We start from the raw sequence: 14,188 nt of genomic DNA, 5'->3' as shown, positions 1-14,188 counted from the left end.
GTGACGGGGATGTGCGCTTGGTCCGTGTCTTGTGTGCCTCTTTGAGACTGGGGGGCTTCGAGATATCAATCATTGTCCATTCACGAGAAGAGGTTTTGGTAGGTTGACACAATTGAGGCAGGTCTCTTTCAACTGGCTTTCAGAAACTCTGCGTGCTTTGGTCTCTAATCTCTTCCACGTTGCAGGCTCCTGAACGTCTCTCTGTGAGTGACTCCCTACTGACTCGATTGGCTCTTCCGAGTCTGTGAGAAGTTGAGAAAAAATTCCAGAAAAGGCTAGAGTCTTGTTACGAACCATTCAAATCCTGATCCTGGTAGATGCAGAGGTTGAAGCTTGCTGTCGTAGGAGGGGAAACTGAGTGCATGATCCAATAGCAGCCTCAACTAGACTCCTTCTCACCCTGCAGATTCATGCTTGTCTCACAATTCGTAGTGTGAATCTGTAGAGTAGCGTGGAATGTCGACGAGTTATCGTCTAGCGCAACATATACATACACAGGCCAGGAGGGATAATACTCCGATAAATGCTCGCAGGTTGAGAGACACTCACGATGGCCGCAGTGGAGGGTTTTCATCATTGTAATAAGCTATGTAATGTGCCGCTGCCAGGGACCTTGACAAGCCATGATGCACAATCCTTGCAACCCTCCATGCTCATGTCAACCTGCGCTCCAATGCACGATTAGATCCGAGGCCGTTATGGCCAAGGCCCGATACAAAGTGTATAATCGGCCCCAATCTCTTCTACGAACATGACTCAACTGTACTCTGTTTTGTGTATAAATATCAGGCTGTCTCAGCTGACCTGATTGTCTCAACATACGATGCATCCCTCAGCACATATTCAAGCATTGTGCAACGCCCTGCTGCTCATGCCATAGCCCAACTGTAAAGGCGTTCGGAGGAGAAGAGCCCCAGGCCTATTCGACCATCCGCAACAGCGACTACTACACTACTGGATCCAGACAAGCTTGGATTACTGAGCTTTGATATGCAAATTTATAAGCACAAATGGACCCTTCTTCACACTCACTTGCTTCTGGAATAAAGCCGACAGACCAATGGACTTGGCCGTCACTAGTTGATGTGCCTAGCCGTTGGAAGAAGTGGACATTATCCATCCGCTATCCCTCCCTCCCTCCCGTCCCCTGGAGATTTTGCTTTTCTGTTCTGATGGTGCCTGACTTGGGTCCCACTGATGGTCTCGTTAGTGGTTTCTTGGGCTCTGATGGACCAGACGCAGTTCTTGAAAAAGTTTCATGTGAGGGAGGTGTCTTGCGTGCGTGCGTGCGTGTATGTCATGTATGTAAGTTACCCGCCTGGTCTAACAAACTCCAGTACGACGCTGGCATCTTGATTCCCAGGATAGAGGTAAGCCGAGGTGTATATGTAGATCTGGATCAGAACAATCAGCCTCACTCTTGAGTAAGACAACCCCTGATAGAACATGATTTCTTGGCTCTTCCGGATATCATCAAATGTTTGTGTGTTGGCTTGTATGTAACCACAAGTATATAATTTATAAACAAATACTCGGTGTTAAATATGAGAAACTTTAGGTCCCAAACAATGCAAACCTTGTATATATCCCTGCTGCTCTTTGCTTCATCCTTGACCTGTAACCAAACCCTGCGACTTGCCTTTACTGTCCGTGAGGCCCTGTCTCGTGCCCACATACACGCGCCGACCTCTAAGCCGAGCGCCAAACACCCGCGTTAGGCCACTCTTCTAGGTCCCCATTATCAACTGGATACTCCGTACTTGACCTATTTTTCTTCTCCTCTGATCACTCACTCTCACGTCAACCTCGACTAGGTATCTATCTACTGATCGCAACTCGGTTCCTCTCCTCCAAACCAGCTTGTCGCTCCTGGCTTCCAGGGCGCGCTGTGTGAGAGAAAAGCCTGTAACTAGATCATCGATTGTATCACCACCAAAGACACGTGCCAAGTGTCTATTGTACGATTGATTGTGCATTGATTGCCATTTCAAATCCAGGTTGGTTCGCTTTTTTTGTCTAGTCTGTCTCTGTCTCCGGTTCGTCAAAGCAGGCACCTACCTCTCAGAAGGAAGGAACCTACACCTCCCATCTCTCCACTCCTGTCACTCATTTGCTCTCCTACCTACCCTCTCTCAAAGACACCCGTCAGCTTCAAGGCGTGTTGTCTGTAATACCACAATCGTTGTTATATCATCTTGTTACTCTGTCCTGTTCCGGTCTGTCCTGTCGGGTTCTATCGCCCCGTCCTCAGCCAAAGGTACCGAGCATAGCGCGGCGGACACGAAATTCGCAACCCGACATCCCGCACCGCACCACGAATCACCCACCGCCGCCGGCGACATAGTGCAATATCCCCCATCCATACTTATTTCACTTTGGTAGAAAGATATCCATTCACATCGCGGCACGGCACGCCAACTTGGTATAGATCGCGCGCCCATGCTACCTTAATTCCGACAAGACGGCCAAACAAACAACTACTCCCCGCTTGTTCTTGCGATGGTTATTTGCTTTCAGAATATAGAAGACGGACGGAACTGTGACAGACAGAGTATGAAGATTATAATCCCCTGCTGCCCTTCCTCTCTTTCCTGGTCTTGATCATTCCTCCAAATGTTGTCATCCCACGTTTCATACCACATCCTAGTTGCACCATTCCAAATTCAACACTTCAACTCCGAGCTCTGTCTCTGCCTCCTTGTTCACGACATCGTTGTGGCATTTGTGGCTTGAAGCTCTATCATCACTCTCCAGCAAGTCTTCCCCGTCTATACTCTCCATATCCTGAGCTCCTATGGGTCCTGATGGATTCTGTGTACTGTACTGTTCGCCTTCAATCCCAGCTGCCTATGATCACACTGCCTCAAGCACACAGGCCGGCTGCTCCAAGTCTAGTCTGAGGTGTACCGAACTCACCAACACCCCTGTGTTGTTGCTTCAGGAAGCCAGCCCCAAAAGACACCCCCATTCTCAGGGCCTTACCCACACTGACCACGTCCACCCCGCCTCTCAACAACGTTCCATCCACTACCTACCTAACCTACTCTACTACCTCGTCTCTTTTGCCCTTTCTCTGCTTCATCCTACAACTTATCGTCTATACAAACGCGGCAACTGATGCTCATCTGTTTCTTTCATGTCTTTAGTATTATAGGCTGAGACCGCTGGCCAATTCGGCGTGTAATATCTTTATCCTGTATCTATTAGTCCATCATGGATGAACTACGCTTTCGCTCCCAGCAGTCCCCGCGGGGCAACGACCAGTCCATGCATTCGTTTGTCTCACCTACTCGAAATGCCTCCAGAATGCCTGCCCCCCAGGTCAACCCTCATGCCGGCGCCCACGACCATCGATCTGGCCTGCCTCGCCGCTTCACCACCGATTCTGGTCGAGTCCCGACACTTTCCTCCCTGGGTGCTCAACGGGTGCCCGAACCCTCCCAGGACTATAATGTGAGTAATCAACACATGACGAATCTGTCGCTTGCTTGGAACCCAACAGGCCTTCGGGTGGCATGGTTTCGTGATGAATTGCGAAAGTTGCCAATCCCTCTAATAACAGCAAGTACTGACATGTATGATGGTAGGCAATGCACAAGGTGCAATTGGTACGTTCTGATGCTCGTATTTTCCACCCGGGTTTGCCTTCGAAATTCCCGATTTGTTCAAGTCGGACCTGAGCATTCGAATCCGAAACGATGCGACATCAATGAAATCAAGATACGGCCGTTAACTAATGATAGACTCAGATCGAGAAGAAAAAGATGGAATATGAACGAATCCGGGAGCAAAGGCGGAGGTTTGAGCTCGAGATGCAAAAGCTGGATCAACAACAAAGACGAGAGGCTTTGGAACTTGCTCAGATGGAGGAGGAAGTTGGCAGAATGGGCGGCCATCAGTCCGAGCCTACAACTCCCCCCGAATACCGAGATAACTCTGGATTCCCTACGTTTTTATCACGACCGAGCCGATACTCTATGTCCAGCTTGACCTCTCCCCCAGGTCTATTCAACCGCCCTGTTAGATCCGGATCGCAACTCGCATCTCCCCAATCCGGTATCAGACAGGCACGCTTTGGATTTGAGGATACTACGACCCAGATGCCTTCTCGTTCTGTGCCAACTACGCGAAGGAATAGTGATGATGAGAAGGAGGAGGCTGTTCGACAAGATCCCAGCAGTCATCGCTCTGGTAATGCGTAAGTGACAGCTCCTATTGCATGTCCATGCCTTTATATTCCCAAGCGAGCACCTCTTCAAGTGGGGGTTTGCCACTAGAGCTCTTGCAGGTCCAGCTTCGGGCTTTACTGTAAATTGCCACAAAAGCAAGGAGGTTAGGCTTTTTTTATTAGGTTTCCTGCCTTGGAACCTTCGCAGCGAATAATGCTGCTATTGGTGGGTGAATCTTAACTATGAGCCAAAGCATGAGGGCTCTGATTTATATGAGGACTCTCTAGTGAGAAGGCAAAAACCTCGCAAAAATCAAACAGTGATTCACTCTCGCAACAGAAAGCTTCAAGAGGACTATATAATCCTGTATTTGAACTTCTGTTTGGGCTCCAACCAACTCAACCTCCTCAAACCACACAACTCCATCTGCGATACAAAAATCCTCATTCAACTAGCACGAACTTGTCATCATGGACAATCAAAGAAAGCTAACGACGAACCTGAACAATAGCATCAACCGATACTCGATGCCTGTAACGCGCTCACGTACGGGGATGTATGACGTTGGTCTTGATCAAACAAACACTACTCGTTTTCTCTTTGGCGACGAAGAGACGAATGCTGGAGGACATAGTGGTCCTGATGCAAACTTCCCAACTCTTGTTCGTCACGACGATCAGATTGTAAGTATTTTCATGTTCTTTCATCTTGGCAGCTTTTCATCTATCCATATTTCACCTCACCCCTTCAAACTGGAGCCAACTCCGCGGAGACTATATTCAGGAAGTTATTGCTGTGCTCCAACTTCTCGACTTACACCTGGGCTCCACATTTCTCCATGAGGTGCATATTCACCTCGAGCTCTCCTTGAACCACGCGCCCATTGTCTTTCAGCATTTGCTCTCTTGCATAGAACCCTCCTCCACTTTCCTGCATAAGGCCCAGTCGGTTTCCTTTCCCTACTGTTCTTCCTTTGGCGCAATAAGATCTTGAGCTCTTGGCCCTCTATCTATTCGAGCGCCCCACCACAGAACCTATATTGTTGTACTATTGTTGCGTCGAATTCTGACCCACAACTTTACTCTCAGCTCTCAGCGTCCTCGGCCGCCTTAGATCTTGCCCTATCCCCGTCTCCTAATCCCGAGTCGACATCTTCTTCAAGAGGTTGGAGCCGTGTTGTTAACCGTCATCGCCCCCAGCAGAGTCTCTCTTCGATCAACGGAAGCTCCAACATCGTGAGCGATCTTGTTGGCCTGGCATCTCGACCTACTTCCCTCCGCCATTCTATGGATCTTAAGTATATCTCGGAAAACGCAGTCGAGACTGGTGCCATCATGTCTCCCAGTGCGACTCCCAACATGGCGACTCCCCCTAAGCTGCAGAGCTCGTTCTCTTCGAGTGATGTTCCCACAGTCAAGAGCCCTGGGACTTCGTCTTCAAAGACAAACAACCATGCACAGCAGCATTTCCACAACCACAATGCTAGCCTTGGCCGCATCCCAGCTGGTGCGGTCCATCGTGGCCACAGCCGGGAGCTCTCTTCAGAAAACCCTGCTGTTAGCCGTGAGCAGCACAACTATCCTTCAATCCAGTCTGCCCTGCAGGCCAGTGCCGCTCCCTTTGGGCCCAGTACCACAGCTGCAGTGCAACCCTCTGCTATGGTGAACCCTTCAGCTGGGGCCGCAGCCGCGAACAACAACTACAACAACAATGTGTTCTATTCTGCCAACGGGTATGGCGCTCCTCAAGGTATTCCCCAAGGCGGCATTCCCCAGGTGATGCCCCAGGGTGCCCCCCATCAGCCAGGAGGATATAATGTCAATATGCTCGCGAACAGTATGCAGCAGATGAACATGAATGGCGCCAACGGCAGCAACATGTATCAGCCTCAGAACTACAACGGCTACAACGCCGGTCCGTATAATCAGGGTAACCAGCCTCGAGATAGCCAGGCACGCGTCATTCAGCATCGCCGACAGCTTGACAATGAAGGTGAGTCTGACTCCAGAGTAGTTCCGTATCAGCACACACTGACTTGCTTTGCAGCCATGTCTCGCTACCAGAACACGCCCCTTGATTCCTTCGTGGGCAACATCTATGAGCTTTGCAAGGACCAACATGGCTGCCGTTACCTCCAGAAGAAGCTTGAGGAGCGCAACGCCGATCAGGTTCACATGATTTGGGTCGAAACCAACCAGCACGTCATTGAGCTCATGACGGACCCGTTTGGTAATTATTTGTGCCAAAAGCTCCTTGAGTTCTGCAATGACGATGAGAGGACTGTTTTGATTCAAAATGCTTCCCAGGATATGGTCCGCATTGCGCTCAACCAGCACGGCACGCGCGCACTCCAGAAGATGATCGAGTATGTGAGCACCCCTCAGCAGGTGCACATCATTATTGAGGCTCTTCGCTACCGGGTTGTGGAGCTTATCCAGGACCTCAACGGCAACCATGTCATTCAGAAGTGTCTCAACAAACTTACCCCTCCTGATGCGCAGTTCATCTTTGACGCTGTTGGCGGCAGCTGTGTCGAAGTGGGCACTCACCGACACGGCTGCTGTGTTCTTCAGCGCTGTATCGACCATGCCTCTGGCGACCAGAAGCTCTGGCTAATCCAGCGAATCACCGAGCACGCACGAATCCTTGTCCAGGACCCCTTCGGCAACTACGTCGTTCAGTACATCATTGACTTGAACGAACCTCTGTTCACCGAGCCTATTGTTCTTACCTTCAAGGATTGTATCACTCAGCTGTCCCGCCATAAGTTCAGCTCCAACGTCATCGAGAAGTGCCTGCGCTGCGCCCAGCCACCTTCCAAGGATCTGATTGTGGAGGAACTACTACGCAACCAGGAGATGGAGCGCCTCCTCCGGGACTCATTCGCCAACTATGTCATTCAGACTGCTCTCGAGTATGCTACTCCTCATCAAAAGCATCGCCTTGTAGAGGCCATCCGCCCCATCCTTCCCCAGATTCGAACAACTCCCTACGGCCGTCGTATTCAAGCTAAGATCTCGGCCTTCGACAACCGTGGAAGCGCTGCCTCAAGTGGGCAAGTGACACCAGCCGACAACACCCAGGGTCAAATTCCTATGCGCGCTACTCACGCTCGAGGTATTTCTGGAGGTGCCCCTATTCTCCAGGGCAATGGTATGCCTCACAGTGGGCCTATGCCACCTATGCGCCAGAACATGCCCATCTACTCTCCCAACCCCGCCATGAACGGTCAAGCTCCCACTTCTGGAGGACCTGTTCAGCAGCCTCAGTACGGACAGATGACTCCTGGCAATTTTGCTACCAATGCTGCTGCCAACGGTGCAGCTAATGGCAGCACCGGTAACAGTAACTTTGCTGGCCAAGCCAGTGGCAACAGCGGCCCTACGAGCCCTACCAATGGCAATGGAAATGTCAGCACGGGTCAGGGCGAAACGCAGTGGCTGTAGACTTGTGTCTTGACATTTTTATAGACCTGTGTAAAATGACGTTCATTATGGCTTTCAGTGGTACCGCAAGGTCGGCACCGCCATGATTCACGATTTTCCTTTGATCTGTTTCACCACGTCTCAGAAGCATAGCCAAAAGGGCGCAGGCCCATCGCGATCGATTGACACGACAGCCTTCAGGGCCTTGCCGTGTGTACATTATCAAAAGGGCGCTATAGGACTACAGCCGCTTATCCTGGGGCCACTGCTTTTCGTGTGCTTTGCTTGGGGAGAATGGCTGCGCACATGAGGGTATGGGCATCAAGATTAAGGCGTGTACATGTATTTGGATCGGCGAGATCACAATCATCAGACATCGGCATAGACGATTCAATTCTTTTCGGACCTATTGGTTTTCTTTTCCCATTTGCTTGCGAATTCGACTCGGGAACGATTCATGTTTAGGTTGTATGACTTTAGGGAAACGATGATTTATTGCTTTCTACTGGGGAATAAGAGGTCCTTGTGGAGGTGCCAGTCTGTTGGCCTGGGAGAGGAGGGAGCCCCTACCTGCATTTAGACTAGGTCTTTGAATCAGGGTTGCTTTAACTTGCATGGCTTCCAATATGTGAATGTCTTGGCTGTGTCTGTGATTGCCTTTCCAGTAGTGTCAGCCAGGATTGCACAGGTTGTAGTCTCCTTTTCCATGATACAAAACCAAGTCGCAAGATCAGCATATATAACATGACTGAGCTTATGTGGTTCTGTGCAATATGACGACATTCGACTGATGCCTGATCACTGTCAAAGGTACCATTGCGTTCTATCTACAATACTAGGATACGTGCTTCAAAAGAAGGCCAACCTTTCGGTGCTCAGTTTTTTCTGGGACAGGCAACGCTACATTATTCGATAGCCGATGACTTAGTACTTGTGAGAACATCTTGTCGCAATTAGACGAGGCGAATGTATATGCCTTCGTTACAAATATCAAAAACTGTAAATTCACTACTTTCAATGCTTACACCTCAGTGTCCTGACATAAAACATGAGCCAGCCCCCTTTAACTCCATGCAAGATCCATGACCACGCTATGCAATGAAACATGTACGATATGATATGATCATCAATAATCACTCAGTCTCAGCTTCTTTCCAATGTCACGGCGGCGAGCCTGAGCAGCTGCAGCCCTGTCTGAAGCGCGCGTATCGGCCGACTCAAAATGTTCGTTGCGAGCCTTGAGAGCTTGTAACAGCATACCAGCATCGAAGAATCCATCTAGTTATCAAGTTAGTACATTGTGCCGAGAGCTTGAGGTTAAAAGAGGATAAACTTACACCCGCCCATTTCGTCATCTTCACTAAAGGTGCTACTCTCGTTGGTGGGGGATGTTGTGCCAGTCGCAGATCGCAAGCTCTCAACAGCTGTGATGGGACGACCTCTAGACTTGATGCGGCTCACGAGCTTGGGTCTCTCGATTTCCACCTCGCGAGCGCGGCTCACTTTTCCGGTTGACATCTTGCGATTATCGATACGTAGAATGCGACGGACCTCAAGAAGATAGCTCTCGAGCGTGTCAACAAAGCGTTTTGTCTGACGGTGTTTGCTAGCAACACATATAGCGAGCCCTTCATCCTTGATGATATACCCGATACCGAAACCATCTCCTGATGTGGGACCGAAACCGAACTGGCGAAGACAAGGATTACCACAGTTGGAAGTCGAAAGGATTGTGTTATTAAGCTTATCCCACCCAGAATCAGCAAACAGAAGGGGAAGTGGGTTCTGGTCGCGCGATCTCGAGTTGACGCTGTAGCCGCGATCTCGTGTAGGCCTCACTTCGACGCCGTCAACAGAGGGGAGCGAGTCGTTACCTGGGCTTCCCACGGGCGATCCTGCTTGGTCGGAATATCCATCTCCAGGGCTAGAGTAGCCATTGCTGTTAAAACCACTGTCAAGATCATCATCCAAACTCCTCTGCCATACAGAGAACAAAGCGTAGAGATGTCGGTCACAGCCTTCGGCCTTCAAACACTGTCGGGTATTTGCGGTATGCTTCTGGCACGCCTTCCTGAGTGCCTCAATCTTGGCGTCGACAGGATTATCAGCCCAGAAGGCTTGGACGAATTCAACAACCTCTGACGACACGGTTCTGATCGCCTCGGTTCGGCCGTGCAGGAACGTCTTGGTCATGGCTGGCTCGTACGTACACTCAACACGACCGTAAAGCCCATAGTATGCAGCTTGGAAGGCCATCTGAACAAACGCATCTGGAGAGAAGCCCATGGAAGTGATGAAATTCTTTCCATAGTGGCCGAAGTCCAAAGTCTGGAACTCGTTTTGCTCAATGAGATCTGCCAATCGAGTCTCTGCAAAGCGAACTGCGACACTGAGCTCAGGGATCATATCCCACTCCAGCTTTCGGGGAGTGACACTGACATCTCCAAAACTCTCAGGATCACGCTTGGAGGGATCAGGACTGGAAGATGCCCAGAGCGAAGGAGCCATGCCATTGATTGTACGGGCGAATCGAAGAATGGTGTCGGTGTAAACATCACTAGCAAATCGAAGAACTGTGTGGCCGTCGACGCCGGTATGCTCAAAGTTGATACCAGCACTTCCGTTCTTGCAAACAATGATCTGAAGCTTGTCGTACCATCGGTTGGTACATGTGCCGATCTGAACACCTTTCTCGATCTCGCTGGTACCGCAAAGCATGTTCTGGCAAAGGGCTGCAGCGTCTGCAGGTTCTGTGTAGTCGAGGCAAAGAACAAAGAGGGCCGTGTCGACAATTCCGAGTGAATCCGCATTGTTGGAGCCAGGCTCGCTGGTCAGGACATCTCGAAGGCCTGACCATACCTTGCGGTTCTCGGTGCTCAGGACTCCCACGGCGCCTTTGGCAGCGTCTTGGATAGGAACTTGGGTTGCGTCATCAACAATGGTCTGCAGGTTGATGGTGATATCCTTCTCGCTCATAATGACATCTGAGTTGTCATCCAAGACATCGAACCAGTAGAATTGTCCGTGACACATGACGACGATATGCTTCGACTCAGGATCTTGCTCGATTTGGCATCCCTCCTCAGTTGGAACTCGCGCAGTGCCAAAGAGTCTCGAGAATTGGTACATGCAAAGCGGAGTTCCCTTGACCTTGTCTGGAGCAAGCTCCTCCTTTCGTACTGCACGAACGAATTCAAGCGAGGAGACGACCAAAGAAGCAGCACGAGTGACTTGATCATTGCGAGCGGGAGTTGGGTCATCTTCAAGTAAGAAGAAGGGGTTCAAGTTGAGAACAACAGGGTTATCAAAGTTGAGATAAGAATCATACCCTGTGAGAGTTAGTGCTTTGCTATAAATCAGATGTATTTCTCGACATACAGAATTGTTCAATGTAGCTCGTCTTGCCCTGAGCATATGCCTTCAATTTCTCCTGTAGCTCCGGGCCATCACTCTTCAGGAATTCGTTTACGGCATGCTGTGTCTCTGCGTGTTCCCGGGCCGTCTGGAGTGGCTTGAGAGCTTCAAGATACCGCTTGCAGGTGGCCTCGAGTTCGGGGATGGGAAGCTTGGGCAGTTTGTCCTGCCCAGAAAAAGTGATGCCACCATCTTTCCGTGACTCGTTGTAGTTTGCCATTGGAACACGAGTATAGTCGCCGCTAAGTCTGGGGGGAGAATTGCGTCGTGGTTGAGCAAGCTCTGGAATATCGGGAAGAGTTCGAGGAACAGTAGAACCAGCAGGGTTTGGAGCAGAAGTTGGGTCAGAGAGCCTGTCTCCAAGAGGCTGAGGAGGAGTGAAAGTGCGGACTTGAGTCATGGTGTTAGTCGGGGGTGATGGAGACGAAGTTTAGGCGTAGAGAGGTGACACGCTTGTGCTAATGTTGAGTCCGCGGAGAGCGGTTCGGTAGAAGTAATGACAGCCCTCTTGTAGAAAGTAGTTTGGCATAACACGAAGTGCTTTCTTGAAAGGGAGAAGGTGAGTGATGAATACAATAGCCAAGGCCAGCCCAAGTTGAGAGGGCATACGGCTCTGATATAAGCAGGATACTGTGACCGAGCTGACTTAGACAAGAGTCAAGTGGACCCTACATGCACCCCATGCACACCCTCTGAACTTCACCCTCAGTGTACAGAATACTGGGGTAGCCGAATGTAAGGGAGAGCATCTTGGGGAGTGAAAACAGCCGACGGCTATGATAGGACAAGAAGGCACAACAAGGGATTTGGCAGTAATGAACCGCCTCCGCAAGTCCGATAACAACAAGTGCTCAGTGCCGAAACGTGGGATCAGGGAATATCGAGGCAAATGGGGCTGGCATAGAACTTACCCAGAACAGGAGAGAATGCTCAGTACAGAAAAGCGAGAAATCCCCGAGAGACGAGAGCCGGTAAAGATGAAATCGGTGCCGGATTTGGAGCCCGTATCGTGATGGTTATAAGGGGATAAGACCGGGATGAAGACAATGAGGCTACCCAGTAATGAATCTTGTAAGGACAACCGCGTGGCGTGCAGAAGCGAAGATGGTGCAGTACCTGGCTACGTAGTGCCTAGACTAACTAGAGCCTAGGAACCGTTCGCCTTGAGGCGTCGCCGGTTCAGAGTGTGAGTTTTACCGTTACGGACGTTTCCCGAACAATAAAGTGATAAGGTTGGTGGTTCGGACGACGGGATGTTCAGAATATGGTTGCCAGACACAACCGTGACGGCAAGGTAGAGTTGATAGATCGAAGCCCAGACCGGAAAGGATCCACTATCAAAGGTAGTTGGAGGTAAATGGACTGCTTCTGACTGGCTGAATTATGCTATATCTTGAACGCTTCCTCAAACGTCGCAACGGGGAGTGGCCGGCCAGCAATCAAAGAGGCAAAAAAGCCTTGATGATAACCCCAAACCCCAGATTTCAGTAAGCGGCTATGATGAGGGGAAACCGCTCAGTTGGGGCCCTTTCACGTGGCCAAAGAAAGAAGAAAAAAGCACTTGTACTGTGTGATTGCTTGTCTATCTGTCTTTCTGCATGCACGCGGTATTGTGAGGTCTCAAAGGGACAGTCAAGCGCTTGTGTCTGATGATCTGGTGTCCTCTATCGGAATTTGGAGGTGCGTGGTGCACCATGGTTAGCTGTCATGGGTGAGCTAAAGTGGACAGCTCGTGGAGAGCAGCAAATCGCAGCATCATGCGCCGCACTTGTCGTCTGGGCTGACGATGGTTGGCGAGGCTCATTCTTTCATCATTTCATTTCATTTCTTCTTAAACAGTTGAGAAGAAGCTTGTTGTCTTCTAGAAGTCGTCTGTGATACTTGAACTGTTGCTCTCCAGATTCTTCTACTATTTCGCCATCCATGGGTAAGAAAGACAATTGCCTAAAAGAGCTTGTGATGGTTTTCGGTGTGCGGCAAGAACAGAGCACATGCCATGGGCAAACGACAGACTGGAAACCTACGATTGCCCGTGTAAGCTAGGTGTGTAATTTTCCGGGGTCTCTTGGCATTCCCGAGGGCCAACGGAGCCCGGCTGTCGATAGTTTTTGGCAGTCTGGATCTGTAACGGGTATAACGACGGAGAAATATTGGTACTCGATAGCCAGGGCCTATTTCGGTTCGGTCTAAAGGACGGCAGTGATAGAGCTTATTTCGTCATAGCTATGCTCCAACACCTTGGCTCTCTCGCTCCCACAGTGGAGAGCAACACATCGAATGCGGGATCGCCGCAGCTGCAGCCGCAGCCGCATCCAGACGCCAGACTTTTGAGGTTTCAGTGCGAGTGGATAAAATAAGAACACCTGGATTGATTCGAGTGGCGGGTAGGGACGTCCTGTTGTGTTGAAAGGGCTTCTAGATGTTGTTGATTGACTGAGGAAACTTGGAGGGCAATTGGAGAGGAAAGATGGGGGATCTCGTGGGGTAACCCTGCCCATGTTGCCGTGAACCGTACTTTCCAGTTACCTGATCAAAGGTTTTTAAATCTTCTTACTCCTTTCCCAGGGCGTAGTGGCGTAATATGTTCTGTCCTTGTCTTTCTGTACTAACCACATTACAATCTTCTTCTGCGGATGAGTTTATACGTCGATGTGCTACTGTGCTGTTTGCTCTGAAGACTACCATATGAAATGATGTCATTTACACTCCGGGCACCCGGCGTCTCGGCTGTCCTCAACCACGGATCCGTCTTCCATCTTCGGCTCCGCTCTGTCCGCTGCCGGCAAAATGCAAAGAGGCATCGGTCCCCGGCGCCGACAAATTTGTTAAAATGGTTGGCCGTCCGCACATTTCTTTTGAAATGCAATTTGTATATGGTTTACTCCGTATGGAAGTTTGGAAACTCTACATGGTGACGTTTTGTGATCCCCTGTGTCTTGAAACTAAAATATTGAACACATAACTAACCAGCCATGATGATTGATGGCTTTCTTTTCCGAGTGCGATAACTTGTCATGTACCGTATCCCATGCAATTATATCATAGTAGCAAAATCCATTATGAGGCTCTCGTTCGGAGATGTCCAAGTGAGTCGGCATAACATTGTTGAACAATATATCCCACAAGAGTTAGCGATTCGAGCATTGCACTAACCGTTTCCAGTTAGCCATTCGAGATTAC

The 14,188-nt window shown here is 50.0% G+C and overlaps 3 protein-coding genes across 3 annotated transcripts; 2 read left to right on the top strand and 1 right to left on the bottom strand.

Moving 5' to 3' along the window:
* Positions 1–3,213: 3,213 nt before the first annotated feature.
* On the top strand, positions 3,214–7,615 carry FMAN_01323 (uncharacterized protein; the record flags this gene model as incomplete). Its single annotated transcript, XM_041833463.1, has 6 exons — positions 3,214–3,453; positions 3,588–3,608; positions 3,744–4,198; positions 4,681–4,852; positions 5,258–6,161; positions 6,216–7,615. The coding sequence occupies 6 exons, from the start codon at positions 3,214–3,216 to the stop codon at positions 7,613–7,615; spliced, it is 3,192 nt and encodes a 1,063-aa protein (XP_041676661.1).
* Positions 7,616–8,720: 1,105 nt separating this feature from the next.
* On the bottom strand, positions 8,721–11,408 carry FMAN_01322 (putative carnitine acetyl transferase FacC; the record flags this gene model as incomplete). The annotated part of the gene is made up of 3 exons (XM_041833452.1): positions 8,721–8,872; positions 8,932–10,923; positions 10,973–11,408. 3 exons carry the CDS (start codon positions 11,406–11,408, stop codon positions 8,721–8,723), a joined length of 2,580 nt encoding a protein of 859 aa, XP_041676660.1.
* Positions 11,409–11,823: 415 nt separating this feature from the next.
* FMAN_01321 (uncharacterized protein) lies at positions 11,824–12,021 on the top strand (the record flags this gene model as incomplete). The annotated part of the gene is made up of 1 exon (XM_041833441.1): positions 11,824–12,021. One exon carries the CDS (start codon positions 11,824–11,826, stop codon positions 12,019–12,021), a length of 198 nt encoding a protein of 65 aa, XP_041676659.1.
* Positions 12,022–14,188: the final 2,167 nt, after the last annotated feature.

The sequence above is a fragment of the Fusarium mangiferae genome (genome assembly GCF_900044065.1).
Source record: "Fusarium mangiferae strain MRC7560 genome assembly, contig: FMAN_scaffold001, whole genome shotgun sequence".
Classification (NCBI taxonomy): domain Eukaryota; kingdom Fungi; phylum Ascomycota; class Sordariomycetes; order Hypocreales; family Nectriaceae; genus Fusarium; species Fusarium mangiferae.
This window is presented reverse-complemented; position numbering and strand designations above follow the sequence as displayed.